Source organism: Oncorhynchus nerka, linkage group LG15 (genome assembly GCF_034236695.1).
Source record: "Oncorhynchus nerka isolate Pitt River linkage group LG15, Oner_Uvic_2.0, whole genome shotgun sequence".
In the NCBI taxonomy this organism is placed as follows: Eukaryota; Metazoa; Chordata; class Actinopteri; order Salmoniformes; family Salmonidae; genus Oncorhynchus; species Oncorhynchus nerka.
This window is the reverse complement of record NC_088410.1, coordinates 23918182-23945030: the sequence shown is the minus strand read 5'-3', so window position 1 is coordinate 23945030 and position 26849 is coordinate 23918182. Positions and strand designations below refer to the sequence as shown.

The 26849-nt window shown below is 47.6% G+C and overlaps 1 protein-coding gene across 4 annotated transcripts in view; it reads left to right on the top strand.

Annotated features, from left to right (window-relative positions):
* LOC115127938 (voltage-dependent P/Q-type calcium channel subunit alpha-1A-like) overlaps positions 1 to 26849 on the top strand; it is a 39989-nt gene that overhangs the window by 5114 nt on the left and 8026 nt on the right. For 2 of the 4 annotated variants that reach the window (XM_065001326.1, XM_065001325.1), the window contains exons 3-5: positions 6633 to 6754; positions 10499 to 10634; positions 15264 to 15383. In XM_065001326.1, the coding sequence (XP_064857398.1) occupies positions 6633 to 6754; positions 10499 to 10634; positions 15264 to 15383 (378 nt within the window). Of the gene's footprint in view, positions 1 to 5540; positions 6755 to 10498; positions 10635 to 15263; positions 15384 to 26849 lie in introns of those variants that run through there. The other 2 variants (XM_065001328.1, XM_065001327.1) reach the window with 2 other exon arrangements.

Below are 26849 nucleotides of genomic sequence, written 5' to 3'. Positions count from 1 at the left end.
CTGGTCCTGGGTTACCCCTGTAGCATGCTAACTCCAGTTACCTCTCTCTCTCTCTCTCTCTCTACTCCGGCACCAGGCTGTTTCTGCCTGGTCCTGGGTTACCCCTGTAGCATGCTAACTCCAGTTACCTCTCTCTCTCTCTCTACTCCGGCACCAGGCTGTTTCTGCCTGGTCCTGGGTTACCCCTGTAGCATGCTAACTCCAGTTACCTCTCTCTCTCTCTCTCTACTCCGGCACCAGGCTGTTTCTGCCTGGTCCTGGGTTACCCCTGTAGCATGCTAACTCCAGTTACCTCTCTCTCTCTCTCTACTCCGGCACCAGGCTGTTTCTGCCTGGTCCTGGGTTACCCCTGTAGCATGCTAACTCCAGTTACCTCTCTCTACTCCGGCACCAGGCTGTTTCTGCCTGGTCCTGGGTTACCCCTGTAGCATGCTAACTCCAGTTACCTCTCTCTCTCTCTCTACTCCGGCACCAGGCTGTTTCTGCCTGGTCCTGGGTTACCCCTGTAGCATGCTAACTCCAGTTACCTCTCTCTCTCTCTCTCTACTCCGGCACCAGGCTGTTTCTGCCTGGTCCTGGGTTACCCCTGTAGCATGCTAACTCCAGTTACCTCTCTCTCTCTCTCTCTACTCCGGCACCAGGCTGTTTCTGCCTGGTCCTGGGTTACCCCTGTAGCATGCTAACTCCAGTTACCTCTCTCTCTCTCTCTACTCCGGCACCAGGATGTTTCTGCCTGGTCCTGGGTTACCCCTGTAGCATGCTAACTCCAGTTACCTCTCTCTCTCTCTCTACTCCGGCACCAGGCTGTTTCTGCCTGGTCCTGGGTTACCCCTGTAGCATGCTAACTCCAGTTACCTCTCTCTCTCTCTCTCTCTACTCCGGCACCAGGCTGTTTCTGCCTGGTCCTGGGTTACCCCTGTAGCATGCTAACTCCAGTTACCTCTCTCTCTCTCTCTCTATCTCTCTACTCCGGCACCAGGCTGTTTCTGCCTGGTCCTGGGTTACCCCTGTAGCATGCTAACTCCAGTTACCTCTCTCTCTCTCTCTACTCCGGCACCAGGCTGTTTCTGCCTGGTCCTGGGTTACCCCTGTAGCATGCTAACTCCAGTTACCTCTCTCTCTCTCTCTCTCTACTCCGGCACCAGGCTGTTTCTGCCTGGTCCTGGGTTACCCCTGTAGCATGCTAACTCCAGTTACTCTCTCTCTCTCTCTACTCCGGCACCAGGCTGTTTCTGCCTGGTCCTGGGTTACCCCTGTAGCATGCTAACTCCAGTTACCTCTCTCTCTCTCTCTCTCTACTCCGGCACCAGGCTGTTTCTGCCTGGTCCTGGGTTACCCCTGTAGCATGCTAACTCCAGTTACCTCTCTCTCTCTCTCTACTCCGGCACCAGGCTGTTTCTGCCTGGTCCTGGGTTACCCCTGTAGCATGCTAACTCCAGTTACCTCTCTCTCTCTCTCTACTCCGGCACCAGGCTGTTTCTGCCTGGTCCTGGGTTACCCCTGTAGCATGCTAACTCCAGTTACCTCTCTCTCTCTCTCTCTCTACTCCGGCACCAGGCTGTTTCTGCCTGGTCCTGGGTTACCCCTGTAGCATGCTAACTCCAGTTACCTCTCTCTCTCTCTCTACTCCGGCACCAGGCTGTTTCTGCCTGGTCCTGGGTTACCCCTGTAGCATGCTAACTCCAGTTACCTCTCTCTCTCTACTCCGGCACGATTGATGGCTATCGTAGGCTGAGGCCCGGCCTGGCTCTTCCACTCGCTACCTCTTTACCTTTACTCTACCATTACTATACCCCCCTCCTACCCATTACTTTACCCCCCTCCTACCCATTACTATACCCCCCCTACCCATTACTATACCCCCATCATACCCACCACTTGTATATTTACTTAAAGGGGCAATCTGCCGTTCAAACAATAAAACTCAGTGGCAGATTGCCCCTTGAAGTACTTCTTTGAACTCCTCCCCTTTTTAAGCATGGGGGGATAAATGGTGTAGTGGTGAGGAGAAGGGGGAGATGTTTTAAACTGTCAAATTGCTTTGTTTTGAAAATGATATGAATAATAATGATACAACATGGCCAATGTACGTGTGCACTGCTGTTGTCTATGAATGCTGTGTAAATGCACTACCTCTTAATGTGATGTGCACTGTTTCTCTAACACCTTGTCCCCATTCCCCGGCATACCCCGTTGCTCCTGTGCTGCAGTCCACAGCTTCTAATGGCTTTTATCTGCCTTTAGAGGCTGAAGTTAAAGTAATGATTCAGCCCAAAATCAAAGTTGCTTAGATGTTTTCTTGGATGTTTTAAGAAACAGAATTGGCACCCATCTTATTCTATCCAAGACCAAGTCCATGATGCGGGGTTAGGGCTCTGTGGGTATTCAGTAGGGGCGCTTTTCAGACATGAGATAAGTTGACTTAACATGGACTTAAGTAACAAACGTTGACTCATGTCCATGTTTTATTGACTTAAGTCGATGTTAAGTCTACTTATCTCAAGTCTCAATTGGGCCCTAGGTGAATGGAGTGTACGATATTTTAGACCCCGTCTATGAGTTGGTATGATCCTCCTGAATGCTGTCACCTCATTGGTTGCACTGACTGTCCAGTTCCATACAGGCTCCTCCTTCTCAACATCACCAGCTGGCCTGTGGTGCACAATGACAAACTATGTCTTTCTGTCTATCCCTCCTTCCCTTCTTCCCGCTTTCATTTCTCAGTTGTACTCTTTCCCTCCTTACTTCCTTTCTTTATGTCCATCACTCCTGCACTTCTCTCCTTATTCCCTCCTTCAATCTGTTGCACCTTCCTGTCATCTCTCCTTATTCCCTCCTTCAATCTGTTGCACCTTCCTGTCATCTCTCCTTATTCCCTCCTTCAATCTGTTGCACCTTCCTGTCATCTCTCCTTATTCCCTCCTTCAATCTGTTGCACCTTCCTGTCATCTCTCCTTATTCCCTCCTTCAATCTGTTGCACCTTCCTGTCATCTCTCCTTATTCCCTCCTTCAATCTGTTGCACCTTCCTGTCATCTCTCCTTACAATCTTAACCACCTTCTTTCCTTTCCTCCTTCCTTCCTTCTCTCCTTCCCTCCTCCCTACAACTGTTATACTACCTTTCATTATGTCTTAATCTATTCTCCAATTTATATAGTTTATTATTTATATATGTATATATATATATACATACAGTCTTTTCTATTGTCTTTTCTACCACGGTTTCACTGCCTGTCTTTTCACTGTTGTAATCTGTCTTTCTACCACGGTTTACCATGTCTCTCTGTGCCCCAGGTCTGTGTCCTTCTATACATGTTGTTATGTATCACTCACTATCTATGTCACTCCTCTATCACTCTTCTGCATATTCCCTCCTTCTCCCTCCATCTTTCTCTCCATGTCTACCTGTCTGTCCATCCATCCCCTCGTCCCTCTGACTCGATTTGTTCTTCCAGGAGGGGGGCGGGACCTTGACTTCTCAAAACCCTCCCTGATTGGTCAATCTAGGTTGACTGTCATCAGGCCTGTCTAACCAGAACCCTTCTCCCCTCTCTGTGTGCTCCTGTCTGTGTATTCCGTCATCTCTGGTTGGTTGTTTGGATGTTGAGCTGAGGTTCCTGATGTAACCATTGGACGCTCATGTAACAAAACCGTCTCTGTGAATCTTCAGTGGTATTCATGAATGTGCTTTCTAGGGAAAATAGTGCACTAGTTTTGTACCTCGTCCTCCATATCCCATTTCACTTGTTAGTATATTAAAACACATTTTCCCAGAAGGACTCACTGTTAGCGAGCACGCTACAACCTGGGTTCACACCCATTCATTTAGCCGTTAACATTTTAGCTTTTGGTTTGGATGAACATGACGGCATCTGTAGTCATGTAGCCATCGACACCACCACAGACCAGCCAATGGAAGACCTCCCTGCTCCCGCCACACTCCATATATGGGCGAAACAACAAAAAGGACTGCTGAGGAGCTGTTTTGATGGAGGAAGTAGAATTATCCTCCAGAGCCATATACACTTCAGAAAGTATTCAAACCCCTTGACTTATTCCACATGTTTGTTGTGTTACAGCCTGAATTCTAAATTGATGAAGTATATATTTTTTCTACCCCATAATGACACATAAAAACGTGTTTTTAGAAATGTTTGCAAATGTATTAACATTTTTATATATATATATTCACAGCCCTGAGCCAATACATGTTAGAATAACCTTTGGCAGCGATTACAGCTGTGAGTCTTTCTGGTAAGTCTCTAAGAGCTTTAAGCTTTGTCAAGTTGGTTGTTGATCATTGCTAGACAGACAAGTCTCAAGTCTTGCCGAAGATTTTCAAGCCGCATTAAGTCAAAAACTGTAACTAGGCCACTCAGGAACATTCAACGTGGTCTTGGTAAGCAACTGCAGTGTATATTTGGCTTTGTGTTTTAGGTTATTGTCCTGCTGAAAGGTGAATTTGTCTCTCAATATCTGTTGGAAAGCAGACTGAACCAGGTTTTCCTCTAGGATTTTGCCTGTGCTTAGCTCTATTCCGGTAATTTGTATTAAAAAAACTCCCTTTTCCTTGCCTATGACAAGCATACCCATAACATGATGCAGCGACCACCGTACTTGAAAATATGAAGAGTGGTACTCAGTGATGTGTTGTGTTGGATTTGCCCCAAACATAACACTTTATATTCAGGATATAAAGTTAATTTCTTTGCCATATTTTTTGCAGTTTTACTTTAGTGCCTTATTGCAAACAGGATGCATGTTTTGGAATATGTTGTATTCTGTACAGGCTTCCTTCTTTTCACTCTGTCATTTAGGTTTGTGTTGTGAAGTAACTACAATGCTGTTGATCCATCCTCAGTTTTCTCCCATCACAGCCATTAAACTCTGTTTGTAGTGGTTCACAGTCAAGGTGTGAATACTTTCTGTTACTGTTTTAAAGTCACCATTGTCCTCGTGGTGAAATGCCTGAGCAGTTTCCTTTCTCTCCGGCAACTGAGTTAGGAAGGATGCCTGTATCTTTGTAGTGACTGGGTGTATAGATACACAATCTAAAGTGTAATTAATAACTTCACCTTGCCCAAAGGGATACATGTTTACCCATCTACCAATAGGTGTCCTTCTTTGCGAGGCATTAGAAATCCTCCCTGGTCTTTGTGCTTGAATCTGTGTTGAAATTCATTGCTCGACTGAGGGACCTTCCAGATAATTGTATGTTTGGTGTACAGAAATGAGATAGTCATTCACAAATCATGTTAAATCATGTTAAACACTATTATTGCACGCAGAGTGAGTCCATAAAACTTATTATGTGACTTCTTAATCACATTTTTACTCCTGAACTTATTTAGGTTTGCCATACCAAAGGGGTTGAATACTTATTGATTCAAAACATTCCAGCTTTGTATTCATTTATGAAAGTTTCAAAAAACATAATTCCACTTTGACATTATGGGGTATTGTGTGTAGGACAGTGACACAAAATGTCAATGTAATCTATTTTAAATGCAGGCTGTAACATAACAAACTGTGGAAAAAGTCAAGAGGTATGAATACCTTCTGAAAGCACTGTGTGTATATATCAGGGTTGGGGTCAATTCCATTTCAATTGCAGTCAATTCAGGAAGTACAGTGAAATCCCAATTCTCTTCAATGTTTTTCAATGTTTTTCAAATGTGGAATTGGAACTTTATGAATCGATTTAAATGGAATTGACCCTAACCCTGGTATATACTGTATACATTTATAAACTGGGTGGCTCAAACCCTGAATGCTGATTGTCTGACAGCCGTGGTATATCAGACCGTATACCACGGGTTTGGCAAAACATTTATTTTTACTGCTCTAATTACTTTGATAACCAGTTTATAATAGAAATACGGCTCCTCTGGGGTTTGTGATATATGGCCAATATACCACAACTAAGGGCTGTTCTTACGCAAGACACAATGCGGAGTGCCTGGACACAGCCCTTAGCCGTGGTATATTGGCCATATACCACACCGCCTCGGGCCTTATTGCTTAAGTATATGGCTCTGGTTGCTACTAAGCACTGACTGACACAGGATCAGATCAGGTCTTAATTCTCCTAATGGTGAAGGTTATCAGATGGTTATGGTAATCTGATCCTAGATCTGTGGTTAAAGCAGGGGTGGGCAATTCTAGCTCTGGAGGGCCAAAGTATTTGTTTCAGTCAAATAATCAGCGAGTCCTCAGTTAAGACACCAATTAATTAATAACCAACTAGAAAGGGTCATTTTTCAAGAAAAATTGTGTGACTTGCTTCAGCTGTCCAGAATAATTTTTATGTTGGTGGAAGAAGTTTAAATTGTTAGTGACTAGTATTGAAAACCTGAAGCTCGTTTAGTGGTGACTATTATATATACTTAGTGCTGGGCTGGAACAAAAGCCTGCCCCTCCGCCCTTCTCCAGAGCTTCAATATCCCACTCTAGGCAACTTCTAACCTCTAAGCCATTAATTTGCCCAATTGTGCCACCTGGTGGGAGCATGCTGCGGTGCATCCTCTCCTTTCCTCTGTGTGTGTGTGTGTGTGTCCCTGCCTGAGTGTGTCTGATGCCAGCCCGAGGCCATGTTGTATCTCACACAGAACCGAACACCGTTAATGTTTCAGCGCATGGAGCCGCCCTCCCCCGGGGGAGGAGAAGGGGGAGGAGGGGGAGGCCCCGACGGGACGGGAGGAGGGATGCCTGGGGTCAACGGCCTCCCCGCCACACAGCACGACCCCAACAGCATGTGAGTAGAACCGTACACTCCCTTTCTCTGTCACACACACACATGCAGACACACCCAGCACGACCCCAACAGCATGTGAGTAGAACCGTACACTCTCTTTCTCTCTTTCTCTGTCACACACACACATGCAGACACACCCAACACTACCCTAACAGCATGTGAGTAGAACCGTACACTCTCTTTCTCTCTTTCTCTGTCACACACACACATGCAGACACACCCAACACGACCCCAACAGCATCTGAGTAGAACCGTACACTCTCTTTCTCTCTTTCTCTGTCACACACACACATGCAGACACACCCAGCACGACCCCAACAGCATGTGATTAGAACCGTACACTCTCTTTCTCTCTTTCTCTGTCACACACACACATGCAGACACACCCAGCACGACCCCAACAGCATGTGATTAGAACCGTACACTCTCTTTCTCTGTCACACACACACATGCAGACACACCCAGCACGACCCCAACAGCATGTGAGTAGAACCGTACACTCTCTTTCTCTCTTTCTCTGTCACACACACACATGCAGACACACCCAGCACGACCCCAACAGCATGTGAGTAGAACCGTACACTCTCTTTCTCTCTTTCTCTGTCACACACACACATGCAGACACACCCAGCACGACCCCAACAGCATGTGATTAGTAGTGATGGGTTATACATATGCGTACATGATATGTACATATACACACACAAATACATACATACATAAGCATGCCAACACTCACAGTATGCATACTGTAGATACACACACACACACATACATACAGTAGAATATGTATATGGAGTATGGAGGCAGGTAGCCTCGAGGTTAGAGCACTGGGTCAGCAACCAAAAGACTGCTGGTTCGGATACTGGAGCCGACAAGGTGAGAGAAGAAAGTGTGACTTGAGCAAGGCACTTACCCCTAATTCCTCTAGGGGCGCTGTACAATGACGACCCTGGCCGTGACCCCACTCCCTGCGGGTGTCTCAGGGGGAGTTGGGATATGGAGACCCTGGCTGTGACCCCACTCCCTGCGGGTGTCTCAGGGGGAGTTGGGATATGGAGACCCTGGCTGTGACCCCACTCCCTGCGGGTGTCTCAGGGGGAGTTGGGATATGGAGACCCTGGCTGTGACCCCACTCCCTGTGGGTGTCTCAGGGGGAGTTGGGATATGGAGACCCTGGCTGTGACCCCACTCCCTGCGGGTGTCTCAGGGGGAGTTGGGATATGGAGACCCTGGCTGTGACCCAACTCCCTGCGGGTGTCTCAGGGGGAGTTGGGATATGTAACAAACAAAAACACTTATATCTAACAGGACAAAAAAAATATTATTACAAGCATACAACCTGCACATACAAACACTTTGTTTCTTCTGCTTCTACACGGTTTGGGCTTTTTAGCTGCTGCGTTCCCCAATGACTCTCTCTGTCTCCTTCTCTGTGTGTCTCTGTCTCTCTGTCTCCTTCTCTGTGTGTCTCTGTCTCTCTGTCTTCTGTCTCATTCTCTGTGTCTCTCTGTCTTCTGTCTCCTTCTCTGTGTGTCTCTGTCTCTCTGTCTCATTCTCTGTGTCTCTCTGTCTTCTGTCTCATTCTCTGTGTCTCTCTGTCTTCTGTCTCATTCTCTGTGTCTCTCTGTCTTCTGTCTCATTCTCTGTGTCTCTCTGTCTTCTGTCTCCTTCTCTGTGTGTCTCTGTCTCTCTGTCTCATTCTCTGTGTCTCTCTGTCTTCTGTCTCCTTCTCTGTGTGTCTCTGTGTCTCTCTGTCTTCTGTCTCCTTCTCTGTGTGTCTCTGTCTTCTGTCTCCTTCTCTGTGTGTCTCTGTGTCTCATTCTCTGTGTCTCTGTCTCTCTGTCTCATTCTCTGTGTCTCTGTGTCTCTGTCTCCTTCTCTGTGTGTCTCTGTCTCTCTGTCTCATTCTCTGTGTCTCTCTGTCTTCTGTCTCCTTCTCTGTGTGTCTCTGTCTTCTGTCTCCTTCTCTGTGTGTCTCTGTCTCTCTGTCTCATTCTCTGTGTCTCTGTGTCTCTGTCTCCTTCTCTGTGTGTCTCTGTCTCTCTGTCTCATTCTCTGTGTCTCTCTGTCTTCTGTCTCCTTCTCTGTGTGTCTCTGTCTTCTGTCTCCTTCTCTGTGTGTCTCTCTGTCTTCTGTCTCCTTCTCTGTGTGTCTCTGTCTCTCTGTCTTCCTTCTCTGTGTGTCTCTCTGTCTTCTGTCTCCTTCGCTGTGTGTCTCTGTCTCTCTGTCTTCCTTCTCTGTGTGTCTCTCTGTCTTCTGTCTCCTTCTCTGTGTGTCTCTGTCTCTCTGTCTTCCTTCTCTGTGTGTCTCTCTGTCTTCTGTCTCCTTCTCTGTGTGTCTCTCTGTCTTCTGTCTCCTTCGCTGTGTGTCTCTGTCTCTCTGTCTTCCTTCTCTGTGTGTCTCTCTGTCTTCTGTCTCCTTTGCGTGTCTCTCTGTCTTCTGTCTCCTTCTTTGTGTGTCTCTCTGTCTTCCTTCTCTGTGTGTCTCTCTGTCTTCTGTCTCCTTCTCTGTGTGTCTCTGTCTCTCTGTCTCCTTCTCTGTGTGTCTCTGTCTCTCTGTCTTCCTTCTCTGTGTGTCTCTCTGTCTTCTGTCTCCTTCTTTGTGTGTCTCTGTCTCTCTGTCTTCCTTCTCTGTGTGTCTCTCTGTCTACCTTCTCTGTGTGTCTCTCTGTCTACCTTCTCTGTGTGTCTCTCTGTCTACCTTCTCTGTGTGTCTCTCTGTCTTCCTTCTCTGTGTGTCTCTGTCTTCCTTCTCTGTGTGTCTCTCTGTCTACCTTCTCTGTGTGTCTCTCTGTCTACCTTCTCTGTGTGTCTCTCTGTCTACCTTCTCTGTGTGTCTCTCTGTCTACCTTCTCTGTGTGTCTCTCTGTCTCCTTCTCTGTGTGTCTCTGTCTTCCTTCTCTGTGTGTCTCTGTCTTCCTTCTCTGTGTGTCTCTGTCTTCCTTCTCTGTGTGTCTCTGTCTTCCTTCTCTGTGTGTCTCTGTCTACCTTCTCTGTGTGTCTCTCTTTCTACCTTCTCTGTGTGTCTGTCTTCCTTCTCTGTGTGTCTCTCTGTCTCCTTCTCTGTGTGTCTCTGTGTCCTTATTTCTCTGGTGCCGTCAGACTTGTGTCTGTGTGTTTGTATTGTATTTGTAATTATTGAAGACAGTGTGGTTTTATTTGAGTGTGTGTTTTAGTCTGTGTGTGTGTGACTGTATGTATTCACAAACATACATATGCATGTATACCTATGCATGTTTGCATAGGCGTGTGACTGAGTAGGTATGTGTATTTGACGTGTGTGTGTGTGTTCATGAGTGTGTGCATACATATCTGGGTTTGCGTTTGTGCGTATACAGTATATAAGCCACTAACATCCTCCTCCGTGTCTGCATTCGTGTGTGTGTGTGTGTGTGTGTGTGTGTGTGTGTGTGTGTGTGTGTGTGTGTGTGTGTGTGTGTGTGCGAGTGTGTGTGTGCGAGTGTGTGTGTGCGACTGTGTGTGTGTGCGACTGTGTGCGAGTGTGTGTGTGTGCGAGTGCTTGTGTGTGTGTGTATGCGCGTGTGTGTGTGTGTCTGCGAGTGCTTGTGTGTGTGTGTATGCGCGCGTGTGTGTGTGTGTGTGAGTGCTTGTGTGTGTGTGTGTATGCGCGTGTGTGTGTGTGTGTGTGAGTGCTTGTGTGTGTGTGTATGCGCGTGTGTGTGTCGTGTGTGTGTGTGTGTGTATGCGCGTGTGTGTGTGCTTGTGTGTGTGTGTGTACCAGACCTCCAGAGGGTGGGATGACAGAGAGCCAGTCGTGGGTAACAGCTAAAGCTCAGGAGATGTTTAACAAGACGGGCAACTGGAGCCCAGAGAGACCCTACCCCGACCATCTCCATGACAACAGACACAACTCCCAGGTAACGCAGCACAAACATATAACAAACACACGCAGGTCACCGTGGTAATGCAGTAACTGCACAAACTGGCGCCCGACTGTGATTCTATTGAGGTTTTGGGACAATACAGTGGCTGTTAGTGTATAGGCCAACAGTTGTTCCATTGTGTCCTATAGGAGTAAACATGATGATGTCATATACTCTACACTAAATGACAACTTAGTCATTTAAAACTTAGTGTTTTAAAGATCTGTAAAGCTTATATTCCGGTAAATTGTTGACAACATTATCCTTTTCTGGAGAATGTCATTCCCTTGGTATATATTACATCCTTATTCCTAACTGGTAGAAGGAAATGACAGACTGTTGATACTGCTACTCAACCTATATTTATCCTGGTGATTCACTGAGAAGGGCTTGATTGGTCAAGACATGGACAATATTCCACCCCTCTCAGCTGTGCTGCTCTGAGTCAACTTCTGGACTGTTTGTGTCCCCCCACTCAAGGTCCTCCTCTTCAATCTATCTCTCTCTCCCTCTTTCTACGTTTCACTCAGTGAAGTAACTGTGTTCAACCTCCCACCCCTTACTGAAACACTCTCGTTCTGTCCTCTATGTTCAACCTCCCACCCCTTACTGACACACTCTCGTTCTGTCCCCTATGTTCAACCTCCCACCCCTTACTGAAACACTCTCGTTCTGTCCCCTATGTTCAACCTCCCACCCCTTACTGAAACACTCTCGTTCTGTCCTCTATGTTCAACCTCCACCCCTTACTGACACACTCTCGTTCTGTCCCCTATGTTCAACCTCCACCCCTTACTGACACACTCTCGTTCTGTCCCCTATGTTCAACCTCCCACCCCTTACTGAAACACTCTCGTTCTGTCCCCTATGTTCAACCTCCCACCCCTTACTGAAACACTCTCGTTCTGTCCCCTATGTTCAACCTCCCACCCCTTACTGAAACACTCTCGTTCTGTCCTCTATGTTCAACCTCCCACCCCTTACTGACACACTCTCATTCTGTCCTCTATGTTCAACCTCCCACCCCTTACTGACACACTCTCGTTCTGTCCTCTATGTTCAACCTCCCACCCCTTACTGACACACTCTCGTTCTGTCCTCTATGTTCAACCTCCCACCCCTTACTGACACACTCTCGTTCTGTCCCCTATGTTCAACCTCCCACCCCTTACTGAAACACTCTCGTTCTGTCCCCTATGTTCAACCTCCCACCCCTTACTGAAACACTCTCGTTCTGTCCCCTATGTTCAACCTCCCACCCCTTACTGACACACTCTCGTTCTGTCCTCTATGTTCAACCTCCCACCCCTTACTGACACACTCTCGTTCTGTCCCCTATGTTCAACCTCCCACCCCTTACTGACACACTCTCGTTCTGTCCCCTATGTTCAACCTCCCACCCCTTACTGAAACACTCTCGTTCTGTCCCCTATGTTCAACCTCCCACCCCTTACTGAAACACTCTCGTTCTGTCCCCTATGTTCAACCTCCCACCCCTTACTGAAACACTCTCGTTCTGTCCTCTATGTTCAACCTCCCACCCCTTACTGACACACTCTCGTTCTGTCCTCTATGTTCAACCTCCCACCCCTTACTGACACACTCTCGTTCTGTCCTCTATGTTCAAACTCCCACCCCTTACTGACACACTCTCGTTCTGTCCTCTATGTTCAACCTCCCACCCCTTACTGAAACACTCTCGTTCTGTCCCCTATGTTCAACCTCCCACCCCTTACTGAAACACTCTCGTTCTGTCCTCTATGTTCAACCTCCCACCCCTTACTGACACACTCTCGTTCTGTCCTCTATGTTCAACCTCCCACCCCTTACTGAAACACTCTCGTTCTGTCCTCTATGTTCAACCTCCCACCCCTTACTGAAACACTCTCGTTCTGTCCTCTATGTTCAACCTCCCACCCCTTACTGAAACACTCTCGTTCTGTCCCCTATGTTCAACCTCCCACCCCTTACTGAAACACTCTCGTTCTGTCCTCTATGTTCAACCTCCCACCCTTTACTGACACACTCACGTTCTGTCCCCTATGTTCAACCTCCCACCCCTTACTGACACACTCTCGTTCTGTCCTCTATGTTCAACCTCCCACCCCTTACTGACACACTCTCTCGCGTCTCTCTCCAACACTCTCATGCCATCTCTTGGCCCATCCTCACTGCCCCCTGGCTCAAACCAAGTCTTTTTGATCCTACAGGTGGGTGGTAGATGGGCTCCCCCCACTCTCTCTCCCTGTTGGACTGTGCCAAGCCCACCCTGGTCTCATCTCTCTCAGTCAAATTAGTGAAGAACCATAGATATGCATGTTTTGTGTGTTGTGTGTAAAAACATAGAGAGACAGTATTCAGGAAAGTATTCAGACCTCTTGACTTTTTTACACATTTTGTTACGTTACAGCCTTATTCTAAAATGGATCAAATAGTTTTTTCCCCCTTCATTGATCTACACACAATATCCAATAATGACAAATGTATAAATAAATAACACCCGGAAATATCACATACGTATTTCCTTTACTCAGTACTTTGTTGAAGCACCTGTGGCAGTGATTACAGCCTTGAGTCTTCTTGGGTATGATGCTACAAGCTTGGCACACCTGTATTTGGGGAGTTTCTCCCATTCTTCTCTGCAGATCCTCTCAAGCTCTGTCAGGTTGGATGGGGAGCTTCGCTGCACAGCTATTTTTAGGTCTCTCCAGAGATGTTTGATCGGGTTCAATTCCAGGACCTGGCCGGGCTACTCAGAGACATTCAGAGACTAGTCTAGAAGCCACACCTGCGTTGACTTGCTGTGTGCTTAGGGTCGTTGTCCTGTTGGAAGGTGAACCTTCCCCCAGTCTGAGGTTCTGAGCACTGTGGAGCAGGTTTTCATCAAGGGTCTCTCTGTACTTTGCTCCGTTCTTCTTTCCCTCGATCCTGACTAGTCTCCCAGTCCCTGCCGCTGGAAAACCTCCCCACAGCATGATGCTGCCACCACAATGCTTCACCGTAGGGATGGTGCCAGGTTTCCTCTAGATGTGACGCTTGGCATTCATGCCAAAAAGTTCAATCTTGGTTTCATCAGACCAGATCTTGTTTCTCATGGTCTGAGAGTCTTTAGATATCTTTTGGCAAACTCCAAGCAGGCTGTAATGTGCCTTTTACTGAGGATTGGCTTCCGTCTGGTCACTCTACCATAAAGGCCTGATTGGTGGTGTGCTGCAGAGATGGTTGTCCTTCTGAAAAGTTCTCCCATCTCCACAGAGGAACTCTGGAGCTCTGTCAGAGTGAACATGGGGTTCTTGGTCATCTCCCTGACCAAGGCTCTTCTGCCCGATTGCTCCGTTTGTCCGTGTGGCCAGCTCTAGGAAGAGTCTTGGTGGTTTCAAACTTCTTCCATTTATGACTGATGGAGGCCACTGTGTTCTTGGGGACCTTCAAAGCTGCAGAAATGTTTTGATACCCTTCCCCAGATCTGTGCCTCGACACATTCTGTCTCGGAGCTCTACAGATAATTCCTTTGACCTCATGGCTTGGATTTTGTTCTGACATGCACTGTGAACTGTGGGACCTTATATAGACAGGTGTGTGCCTTTCCAAAACATTTCCAATCAATTGAATTTACCACAGGTGGACTCCAATCAAGTTGTAGAAACATCTCAAGGATGATCAATTGAAACAGGATGCACCTGAGCTCAATTTAGAGTCTCATAGCAAAGGGTCTAAATACTTATGTAAATGAGGTATTTCTGTTTGTTTTTTTGTTTGTTTTTAATACATTTGCTTAAAATTGATAGAAACCTGTTTTTGCTTTGTAATTATGGGGTATTGTGTGTCGATTGGTGTGGATACACTGCGCCTCCGGTGCTGCAGTGCCTCCCGGTCGATGCCGGCCGCGACCGGGAGGTCCATGGGGCGACGCACAATTGGCCTAGCGTCGTCCGGGTTAGGGAGGGTTTGGTCGGTAGGGATATCCTTGTCTCATCGCCCACTAGCGAGTCCTGTGGCGGGCCGCACTAACCAGGTCGCCAGATGCCTCCGACACATTGGTGCGGCTGGCTTCCGGGTTGGATGCACGCTGTGTTAAGAAGCAGTGCGGCTTGATTGGGTTGTGTATCGGAGGACGCATGACTTTCAACCTTCGTCTCTCCCGAGCCCGTACGGGAGTTGTAGCGATGAAACAAGATAGTAACTACTAACAATTGGATCCCACGAAATTGGGGAGAAAAGGGGGGTAAAATTTAAAATAAAATAAAAATGTAAAAAGTTAAGGGGTCCGAATACTTTTCGAATTCACTGTACATGAACGCTGCTACAGTATCTATGGTTCTGTGGGAAGAAATGTCTACATACTGCTCCCTGCAGCCCGTTGAAGGACCAGCTCAACAGACAATAGAGAGGCTTCCTTATTTTATAGCTACTTCACAGCCAAGTTGGCCAGTGGAGACAAGACAATATACCTATTGAATAAGAACTACACAACTAACTATAGAATAGTTCAAAAGCATAGAATTATAAACAATTATAGAATCACTTACGATACACTCACCCTTACTATCAAAAGACCCCTGGCTCTGAGACTCCTGCCCCTAGTCGGCAGTGGTCACACACCCTCTGGTCTCTTTCTTGCAGACGCTAGAGATGAGAAAGATGGGGCGGGACGGGTACTCGGAAACTGAGCCCTGTCACCCAATGCGAATGGACAGGCATGGTCGGACCATCTCCATGCCCCGCCTCTCAGACGACAACCAAGTGAGCACCTTCATCCCCATCATCATCATAAACCCTCCATTCCTCCTCCTCATCCCTCCACTCTTTCCCCTCCGTCCTCCTCCTCCTTTTCCTCGCTCTGACTATCCACTCTGACCTGTGTTTGTTTATTTTTGTCTATTTGGATCCCCATTAGCAGCTGTTCTTCCTGGGGTCCACAAAAACAGTAAACATGACAAGTAACAAAACACTGATACACGGATAGACAAGGACAGACACACACATTTACAATACAACCATATACAAACAATACAACTAGAAAAATAATAATACATTTAAAAAAATGTATTTGTGCGTTAAAGTATGTGTGTGTGTGTGTGTGTGTGTGTGTGTGTGTGTGTGTGTGTGTGTGTGTGTGTGTGTGTGTGTGTGTGTGTGTGTGTGTGTGTGTGTGTGTGTGTGTGTGTGTGTGTGTGTGTGTGTGTGTGTGTGTGTGTGTGTGTGTGTGTGTGTGTGTGTCTGTGTGTGTGTGTGTGTGTGTGTGTGTGTGTGTGTGTGTGTGTGTGTGTGTGTGTGTGTGTGTGTGTGTGTGTGTGTGTGTGTGTGTGTGTGTGTGTGTGTGTGTGTGTGTGTGTGTGTGTGTGTGTGTGTGTGTGTGTGTGTGTGTGTGTGTGTGTGTGTGTGTGTGTGTGTCAAGCCCCTGTTTGTTAAGACTACTACTGGTAAAGTGATATGTCTTAGAAACATTTTGGAGTGATGTATCACTTTAAAACTAGTTTCCTTACACTCTTATTAACAGGGTGGTGATAACAGTGTGACACATGCTAATGCTAACTTAAATAATAAAATATTAGCATGGAGATATGCTAATGCTAACTTAAATAATAAAATATTAGCATGGAGATATGCTAATGCTAACTTAAATAATAAAATATTAGCATTGAGATATGCTAATGCTAACTGAAAGATGAAATCCACAGTAGGGGGAAACAGCCCCATTGTCCATTGTTATTGATTTTGTTGTCGAGCTGAGGAGTGCAGCAAAAATTCCAGTACATTTTGCCCTCTTTTATCGCAATGATGTCAGAGGGGAGAAAACAGTATTCGATGTTTGTGGTAACTTCTTTGTTGTAAAATTATAAACAGCCAGGTCACTTTGAAATTGAACGTCCATCCATGTCCCAAGAACTTTGGGAGATGCCTTCAAAACCTGCCACTAGGGCCAAGGTGAGCACCGTTACCAATAAGTAGGCTTGGGTGTTGGGGATGGGTTAGAGAGGGTCACATGTTCAATCCCATTGCTAGACACTTAACCATTCAAAATGAATGCCTACATTTAACCAGACGCAAGGCGCCTTGCCAGGAGGCTCTACCCATCAACCGTGTCAAAAACAAATTAGAAATGTAACGTTTGGACCAACCTGGAAATTTGACGTTTTGAGAAACGTGGATAAACGTTTGAATCTGAAATCAAATTGGTCAAAAAGTGAGATCTTGTTGCTTTAAAGAGTGAAATATTCGCATGGAAATATTGGGTAACAGAGCAGTCTGGATACGTCTTTCATCCACAAAGCACAAACTTGCCTAGTCCTCCTCATCTCACACCCTCCCTCCCCTTCACCCTCCCTCCCCTTCTCCCTCCTTCCCCTGTGTGCTTCCCATCCCCATTACATCCATCCTATCCATGCTCATTCCCATAGTAGCCTTGGTGTGTCTGTCTGCTGTCTGCTGTGGCCAGAGGTCTTGGTTTGTTGGGTGTGAACTGAAAAGGACAATACAGGTGGTACCTATTTTACCTCAAACATCTGTGTATTTCAAGAAAAGCTTTCGCCAAAATGTCCCGCAATCCCCAGGACAGAATCTAGCTGCAAAAACACACACACACCCACATGGAACTGTTTTGTTTATGTGTTCACTGTACAATAAAGCATCTGGCTGCAGTCACACACACACACACACACACACACACTGGCATGCACACACACACACACACACACACACACACACACACACTGGCATGCACACACACACACACACACATTGTCATCAAACCATGTGGTCTGGTGTCATCAAGTCTGTTGGTTACTGTAAGACTGTAGCAGTGTGTTGTCTGTTGGTTACTGTAAGACTGTAGCAGTGTGTTGTCTGGTATCATCAAGTCTGTTGGTTACTGTAAGACTGTAGTAGTGTGTTGTCTGTTGGTTACTGTAAGACTGTAGCAGTGTGTTGTCTGGTGTCATCAAGTCTGTTGGTTACTGTAAGACTGTAGCAGTGTGTTGTCTGGTGTCATCAAGTCTGTTGGTTACTGTAAGACTGTAGCAGTGTGTTGTCTGGTGTCATCAAGTCTGTTGGTTACTGTAAGACTGTAGCAGTGTGTTGTCTGTTGGTTACTGTAAGACTGTAGCAGTGTGTTGTCTGTTGGTTACTGTAAGACTGTAGCAGTGTTACTGTAAGACTGTCTGGTGTCATCAAGTCTGTTGGTTACTGTAAGACTGTAGCAGTGTGTTGTCTGGTGTCATCAAGTCTGTTGGTTACTGTAAGACTGTAGTGTGTTGTGTGTTGTCAGTGTGTGTCAGTGTGTTCAAGTCTGTTGGTTACTGTAAGACTGTAGCAGTGTGTTGTTACTGTAAGTTACTGTAAGACTGTAGCAGTGTGTTGTCTGTTGGTTACTGTAAGACTGTAGCAGTGTGTTGTCTGGTGTCATCACTGTAGCAGTGTGTTGTCTGTTGTAAGTTACTGTAAGACTGTAAGAGTAGCAGTGTGTTGTCTGTTGGTTACTGTAAGACTGTAAGTGTGTTGTCTGTTGGTTACTGTAAGACTGTAGCAGTGTGTTGTCTGTTGTTACTGTAAGACTTACTGTAAGACTGTAGCAGTGTGTTGTCTGTTGGTTACTTAAGACTGTAAGACTGTAGTAGTGTGTGTGTTGTCTGTTGGTTACTGTAAGACTGTAGCAGTGTGTTGTCTGTATGGTTACTGTAAGACAAGTGTGTTGTCTGTTGGTTACTGTAAGACTGTAGCAGTGTGTTGTCTGGTATCATCAAGTCTGTTGGTTACTGTAAGACTGTAGCAGTGTGTTGTCTGTTGGTTACTGTAAGACTGTAGCAGTGTGTTGTCTGTTGGTTACTGTAAGACTGTAGCAGTGTGTTGTCTGTTGGTTACTGTAAGACTGTAGCAGTGTGTTGTCTGTTGGTTACTGTAAGACTGTAGCAGTGTGTTGTCTGGTATCATCAAGTCTGTTGGTTACTGTAAGACTGTAGCAGTGTGTTGTCAGTGTGTTGTCTGTTGGTTACTGTAAGACTGTAGCAGTGTGTTGTCTGTAAGACTGTAGCAGTGTGTTGTCTGGTATCATCAAGTCTGTTGGTTACTGTAAGACTGTAGCAGTGTGTTGTCTGTAAGACTGTAGCAGTGTGTTGTCTGGTATCATCAAGTCTGTTGGTTACTGTAAGACTGTAGTAGTGTGTTGTCTGTTGGTTACTGTAAGACTGTAGCAGTGTGTTGTCTGTTGGTTACTGTAAGACTGTAGCAGTGTGTTGTCTGTTGGTTACTGTAAGACTGTAGCAGTGTGTTGTCTGTTGGTTTCTGTAAGACTGTAGTAGTGTGTTGTCTGTTGGTTACTGTAAGACTGTAGCAGTGTGTTGTCTGTAAGACTGTAGTAGTGTGTTGTCTGTTGGTTACTGTAAGACTGTAGCAGTGTGTTGTCTGTTGGTTACTGTAAGACTGTAGCAGTGTGTTGTCTGTTGGTTACTGTAAGACTGTAGCAGTGTGTTGTCTGGTGTCATCAAGTCTGTTGGTTACTGTAAGACTGTAGCAGTGTGTTGTCTGTTGGTTACTGTAAGACTGTAGCAGTGTGTTGTCTGTTGGTTACTGTAAGACTGTAGCAGTGTGTTGTCTGGTATCATCAAGTCTGTTGGTTACTGTAAGACTGTAGCAGTGTGTTGTCTGTTGGTTACTGTAAGACTGTAGCAGTGTGTTGTCTGTTGGTTACTGTAAGACTGTAGCAGTGTGTTGTCTGGTATCATCAAGTCTGTTGGTTACTGTAAGACTGTAGCAGTGTGTTGTCTGTTGGTTACTGTAAGACTGTAGCAGTGTGTTGTTGTTCTAAGACTTGGTTGTTGTCTGTAAGACTGTAGCAGTGTGTTGTCTGTTGGTTACTGTAAGACTGTAGCAGTGTTGTCTGTATCTCAAGTCTGTTGGTTACTGTAAGACTGTAGCAGTGTGTTGTCTGTTGGTTACTGTAAGACTGTAGCAGTGTGTTGTCTGTTGGTTACTGTAAGACTGTAGCAGTGTGTTGTCTGTTGGTTACTGTAAGACTGTAGCAGTGTGTTGTCTGTTGGTTACTGTAAGACTGTAGCAGTGTGTTGTCTGTTGGTTACTGTAAGACTGTAGCAGTGTGTTGTCTGTTGGTTACTGTAAGACTGTAGCAGTGTGTTGTCTGTTGGTTACTGTAAGACTGTAGCAGTGTGTTGTCTGTTGGTTACTGTAAGACTGTAGCAGTGTGTTGTCTGGTGTCATCAAGTCTGTTGGTTACTGTAAGACTGTAGTAGTGTGTTGTCTGTTGGTTACTGTAAGACTGTAGCAGTGTGTTGTCTGGTATCATCAAGTCTGTTGGTTACTGTAAGACTGTAGCAGTGTGTTGTCTGTTAAGTTAGTGTGTTGTCTGTTGTTACTGTAAGACTGTAGCAGTGTGTTGTCTGTTGTCTGTTGGTTACTGTAAGACTGTAGCAGTGTGTTGTCTGTTGGTTACTGTAAGACTGTAGCAGTGTGTTGTCTGTTGGTTACTGTAAGACTACTGTAAGAGCAGTGTGTTGTCTGTTGGTTACTGTAAGACTGTAGCAGTGTGTTGTCTGTTGGTTACTGTAAGACTCAGCAGTGTGTTGTCTGTTGGTTACTGTAAGACTGTAGCAGCAGTGTGTTGTCTGTTGGTTACTGTAAGACTGTAGCAGTGTGTTGTCTGTTGGTTACTGTAAGACTGTAGCAGTGTGTTTGTAGCAGTGTGTTGTCTGGTAAGACTGTAGCAGTGTGTTGTCTGTTGGTTACTGTAAGACTGTAGTGTGTGTCTGTTGTTACTGTAAGACTGTAGCAGTGTGTTGTCTGGCTACAGTCTTAGCAGTGTGTTGTCTGTGTGTGACTGTGTGTGTGTTGTCTGTGTACTGTAAGTGTGTGTGTGTTGTCTGTTGTTACTGTAAGACTGTGTGTGTGTCTGTAGCATAAGAGAGCAGTCGTAGTAGTGTTTAGTAGTGGAATATGTTGTGTTATACTGTATCTGAAAAGCTTTAGTGTGGCATCGGTAGTGTGGTACTATAAGACCACATGGCACCCTATTCCCTTTCTAGTGCACTACTTTTGACCAGATCCCATACTGTCGGGCTCTGGTCAACAGTAATGCATTTTATAGAGATTAGGGTGCCATTTGGAACAGTGTGTGTGTGTGTGTGTGTGTGTGTGTGTGTGTGTGTGTGTGTGTGTGTGTGTGTAGCTGGCTAATAGCCTATAGACTGTATAGTATGAAACACCACCACCTGTGCTCTCCTCACTGACTGTGTCTAACACTGCTCTGCCCTACAGAGTGTACACGATGCTGCGGTAAGTGTGCGTGTGTGCGTGTCAGTGAGCAACGTTTTTTATTGTCTTTCTTTTCCTCTCTCTCTCTCTCACTCTCTCTCTCTCTCTCTCTCTCTTTCTCTCTCTCTCTGTCTCGCTCTCTCGCTCTCTCTCTCTCTCTCTCTCTCTCTTTCTCTTCTCTCTCTCTCTCTCTCTCTCTCTCTCTCTCTCTCTCTCTCTCTCTCGCTCCCTCCTCTCTCTTGTGTGTGCTCGTTGGCCCTTCACCAATTAACTGGATCTCTCTATTGTTCTGCTCTCTTCTCTTCTTCCTTTTAACCTCCCTGCCCTCTGTCTCATCCTCCCTTCTCTCCTTTCCTCATCATGTTCTTTCTCTACCTCTTTCCCAACTTTTTTACCTTCCCTTCGTCCTCCGTTTCCCATCCCTCCCCCTCATTCCTCTCTCCCATACCAACCCCACCTCTCTTTCTATACCAACCCTTTCCTCCTCCCCACTCATCCTTTCCCCTCATCCTTCACTCCCCCTTCCTCTCTCCATCCCTCCCCTCATTCCTCTCTCCCATACCAACCCCACCTCTCTTTCTATACCAACCCTTTCCTCCTCCCCACTCATCCCTCCCCCTCATTCCTCTCTCCCATACCAACCCCACCTCTCTTTCTATACCAACCCTTTCCTCCTCCCCACTCATCCCTCCCCTCGTTCCTCTCTCCCATACCAACCCCACCTCTCTTTCTATACCAACCCTTTCCTCCTCCCCACTCATCCCTCCCCTCGTTCCTCTCTCCCATACCAACCCCACCTCTCTTTCTATACCAACCCTTTCCTCCTCCCCACTCATCCCTCCCCTCATTCCTCTCTCCCATACCAACCCCACCTCTCTTTCTATACCAACCCTTTCCTCCTCCCCACTCATCCCTCCCCCTCGTTCCTCTCTCCCATACCAACCCCACCTCTCTTTCTATACCAACCCTTTCCTCCTCCCCACTCATCCCTCCCCCTCGTTCCTCTCTCCCATACCAACCCCACCTCTCTTTCTATACCAACCCTTTCCTCCTCCCCACTCATCCCTCCCCCTCATTCCTCTCTCCCATACCAATCCCGCCTCTCTTTCTATACCAACCCTTTCCTCCTCCCCACTCATCCTTTCCCCCTCATCTTTCACTCCCCCTTCCTCTCTCCATCCCTCTCGCTCCCTGGGTCTTGGTGGCTATGCTGTGTCCAATGGCTCTGTCCTCCGGTGCTGTTTGTTTTTGTCTCTCCCTTCCTCTCCTCTCTTCTTCCTTCCTCTCCTCTCCCTTCCTCTCCTCTCCCTTCTTCTCCGCTCCCTTCTTCTCCGCTCCCTTCCTCTCCGCTCCCTTCTTCTCCGCTCCCTTCCTCTCCGCTCCCTTCTTCCTTCCTCTCCGCTCCCTTCCTCTCCTCTCTTCTTCCTTCCTCTCCTCTCCCTTCCTCTCCTCTCCCTTCTTCTCCGCTCCCTTCCTCTCCGCTCCCTTCTTCTCCGCTCCCTTCCTCTCCGCTCCCTTCCTCTCTCCCTTCCTCTCCGCTCCCTTCTTCTCCGCTCCCTTCTTCTCCTCTCCCTTCCTCTCCCTTCTTCTCCTCTCCTCTCCCTTCTCCTCTCCCTTCCTCTCCCTTCTTCTCCTCTCCGCTCCCTTCTTCTCTCCCTTCCTCTCCGCTCCCTTCTTCTCCGCTCCCTTCCTCTCCGCTCCCTTCTTCTCCGCTCCCTTCCTCTCCGCTCCCTTCTTCTCTCCCTTCCTCTCCGCTCCCTTCTTCTCCGCTCCCTTCTTCTCCTCTCCCTTCCTCTCCCTTCTTCTCCTCTCCTCTCCCTTCTCCTCTCCCTTCCTCTCCCTTCTTCTCCTCTCCACTCCCTTCTTCTCTCCCTTCCTCTCCGCTCCCTTCTTCTCCGCTCCCTTCTTCTCCGCTCCCTTCCTCTCCGCTCCCTTCCTCTCCGCTCCCTTCTTCTCCGCTCCCTTCTTCTCCTCTCCCTTCCTCTCCCTTCTTCTCCTCTCCGCTCCCTTCTTCTCTCCCTTCCTCTCCGCTCCCTTCTTCTCCGCTCCCTTCTTCTCCGCTCCCTTCCTCTCCGCTCCCTTCCTCTCCCTTCTTCTCCTCTCCGCTCCCTTCTTCTCTCCCTTCCTCTCCGCACCCTTCCTCTCCGCTCCCTTCTTCTCTCCCTTCTTCTCCGCTCCCTTCTTCTCCGCTCCCTTCTTCTCCGCTCCCTTCTTTTCCTCTCCCTTCTTCTCTCCCTTCCTCTCCCTTCTTCTCCTCTCCGCTCCCTTCTTCTCCACTCCCTTCCTCTCCTCTCCCTTCTTCTCTCCCTTCCTCTCTCTCTCTCTCGCTCTCTCTCGCTCTCTCGCTCTCTTCTCTCTTTCTCTTTCTCTCTCTCTCTCTCTCTCTCTCTCTCTCTCTCTCTCTCTCTCTCTCTCTCTCTCTCTCTCTCTCTCTCTCTCTCCCTCCTCTCTCTTGTGTGTGCTCGTTGGCCCTTCACCAATTAACTGGATCTCTCTATTGTTCTGCTCTCTTCTCTTCTTCCTTTTAACCTCCCTGCCCTCTGTCTCATCCTCCCTTCTCTCCTTTCCTCATCATGTTCTTTCTATACCTCCTTCCCAACTTTTTTACCTTCCCTTCGTCCTCCGTTTCCCATCCCTCCCCCTCATTCCTCTCTCCCATACCAACCCCACCTCTCTTTCTATACCAACCCTTTCCTCCTCCCCACTCATCCTTTCCCCTCATCCTTCACTCCCCCTTCCTCTCTCCATCCCTCCCCCTCATTCCTCTCTCCCATACCAACCCCACCTCTCTTTCTATACCAACCCTTTCCTCCTCCCCACTCATCCCTCCCCTTCATTCCTCTCTCCCATACCAACCCCGCCTCTCTTTCTATACCAACCCTTTCCTCCTCCCCACTCATCCTTTCCCCCTCATCTTTCACTCCCCCTTCCTCTCTCCATCCCTCTCGCTCCCTGGTTCTTGGTGGCTATGCTGTGTCCAATGGCTCTGTCCTCCGGTGCTGTTTGTTTTTGTCTCTCCCTTCCTCTCCTCTCTTCTTCCTTCCTCTCCTCTCCCTTCCTCTCCGCTCCCTTCCTCTCCGCTCCCTTCTTCTCCGCTCCCTTTTCCTCTCCCTTCTTCTCTCCCTTCCTCTCCCTTCTTCTCCTCTCCGCTCCCTTCTTCTCCACTCCCTTCCTCTCCTCTCCCTTCTTCTCTCCCTTCCTCTCCTCTCCCTTCTTCTCCTCTCCTTTCCTCTCCCTTCTTCTCCTCTCCTCTCCCTTCCTCTCCCTTCTTCTCCTCTCCGCTCCCTTCTTCTCTTCTCCTTTCCTCTCCCTTCCTCTCCTCTCCCTTCTTCTCTTCTCTCCCTTTTTCTCTTCTCCTTTCCTCTCCCTTTCTCCTCTCCTCTCCCTTCCTCTCCTCTCCCTTCTTCTCTTCTCTCCCTTCTTCTCTTCTCCTCTCCCTTCCTCTCCTCTCCCTTCTTCTCTTCTCTCCCTTTTTCTCTTCTCCTTTCCTCTCCCTTCCTCTTCTCTCCCTGCCTCTCCTCTCCCTTCTTCTCCTCTCCTTTCCTCTCCCTTCTTCTCCTCTCCCTTCTTCTCTCCCTTCCTCTCCCTTCTTCTCCTCTCCGCTCCCTTCTTCTCAACTCCCTTCCTCTCCTCTCCCTTCCTCTCCTCTCCCTTCTTCTCCTCTCCTTTCCTCTCCCTTCTTCTCCGCTCCCTTCCTCTCCTCTCCCTTCTTCTCTCCCTTCCTCTCCTCTCCCTTCTTCTCTCCCTTCCTCTCCTCTCCTCTCCCTTCCTCTCCTCTCCCTTCTTCTCCTCTCCCTTCTTCTCTCCCCTCCTCTCCTCTCCCTTCCTCTCCTCTCCCTTCTTCTCCGCTCCCTTCTTCTCTTCTCCTTTCCTCTCCCTTCATCTCCTCTCCCTTCTTCTCTTCTCTCCCTTTTTCTCTTCTCCTTTCCTCTCCCTTTCTCCTCTCCTCTCCCTTCCTCTCCTCTCCCTTATTCTCTTCTCTCCCTTCTTCTCTTCTCCTCTCCTCTCCCTTCCTCTCCTCTCCCTTCTTCTCTTCTCTCCCTTCTTCTCTTCTCCTCTCCTCTCCCTTCCTCTCCTCTCCCTTCTTCTCTTCTCTCCCTTTTTCTCTTCTCCTTTCCCCTCCCTTCCTCTTCTCTCCCTTCATCTTCTCTCCCTCCCTCTTCTCTCTCTTCCTATCCTCTCTCTTCCTATCCTCTCCCTCTCCTCTCCTTTCCCTGCCTTCCTTTCCTCTCTGTGGCTTCATGACTGTGTGTGTGGCTCTCTGCTCCTCTCCTCTCTGTGTGCCTGTCTGACTACAGCGGAGACGACACAGGCCCCGTGGACATAACCACCTCAGTGTATGTACCCCTGTCTCTCCCTCTCTGTCTCTTTATCTATCTTCCATTCATTTTATTTCTCTCTCTATCACTCTCTCTCTTTTTTAATGTACCCCTGTCTCTCCCACTATCTCTCTATCTCTCTATCTCTGTCTTTCTCTAGCTTAAAATAAATCCACCTCCCTCGCCCTCTCTCTCTCTCTCTCTGTGTTTCCCGCCTGTCTTTCATCTTGTTTCTACGTTCTCCTGTACTCCTCTCTCTCTCTGATCCTTTTGTCCCAGTAATGTTTTGTGCTGCCCCCCCCCCCTCTGTCCTGTATGCCTGTGTTGCAGTGTTGGTCCACATGGTCTAGATTCTAGAAGGAGGGTCTGCTTGTCTGTCTGTCTGTCTGTCTGTCTACTGTCTTTGTATGTTTGAGTTTGCGATTGCCTCTTTGCATTGCCTCTGGGTCGACAGCGAATGTTGAAGCATGATATCGCTAGACGGAAGTTGTTGACCAATACATAAACATAGTCTTGGCATGTCATGTCAGTCACACCGTGCATGGTATACCATATTGGATATTGGACGCTCTTTGGAAGCCAGTTGTGTGTGTGAGTGTCTGGTTACTGCACATGATATGCCTAAGCTACATATGGACCCAGTCTGAACAACAGAATGCAGCTTGTGAGCTCAGTGGGTGTATGTATTTCTGCGTGTGAGTTGAATGTCCAGCTACTTGAGGAGTGCGCATGGCTTGTTCATATACTCATCGGGCTTGTCTGGTCTGGTTTCCTCATTACATGACCGAGGGACTTGTAGACCTGAATGACTTGAAGAGGTCAGCTCCTAGGTCTGCCTGCTGATAAAGGTGTTCTTCATGCTGGTAGAAAGTGTGACTGTGGGTGTCGGTGTTGAACGCTGCTACGATCTCTAAAAGATATCATTCTGGATGCATACATGCTTCTGCATACGTGCCATTGGATGCATGTGAGGCATGGTCTATGCTTGTTCTCTCTCTCTCTTCTGTCATTTTGCCCTTTATCTCTCTCTCATAGTAGGGAAGCATGGTATTGTAGTTGGATGTGCTTGGGGTTGTGGGTTTAGTGAGGTCTGGCTGATAGAGGGATCTTTTGGGATGGTGTACTCTCCCACAAAGACTCTCCCACACAGACTCTCCCATATAGACTCTCCCACACAGACTCTCCCACACAGACTCTCCCACACAAACTTTCCCACACAGACTCTCCCACACAGACTCTCCCAAACAGACTCTCCCACACAGACTCTCCCACACAGACTCTCCCACACAGACTCTCCCATATAGACTCTCCCACACAGACTCTCCCACACAGACTCTCCCACACTGACTCTCCCACACAGACTCTCCCACACAGACTCTCCCACACAAACTCTCCCACACAGACTCTCCCACACAGACTCTCCCACACAAACTCTCCCACACAGACTCTCCCACACAGACTCTCCCACACAGACTCTCCCACACAAACTCTCCCACACAGACTCTCCCACACAGACTCTCCAACACAGACTCTCCCACACAGACTCTCCCACACAGACTCTCCCACACAGACACTCACACACTGACTCTCCCACACAGACTCTCCCACACAGACACTCCCACACAGA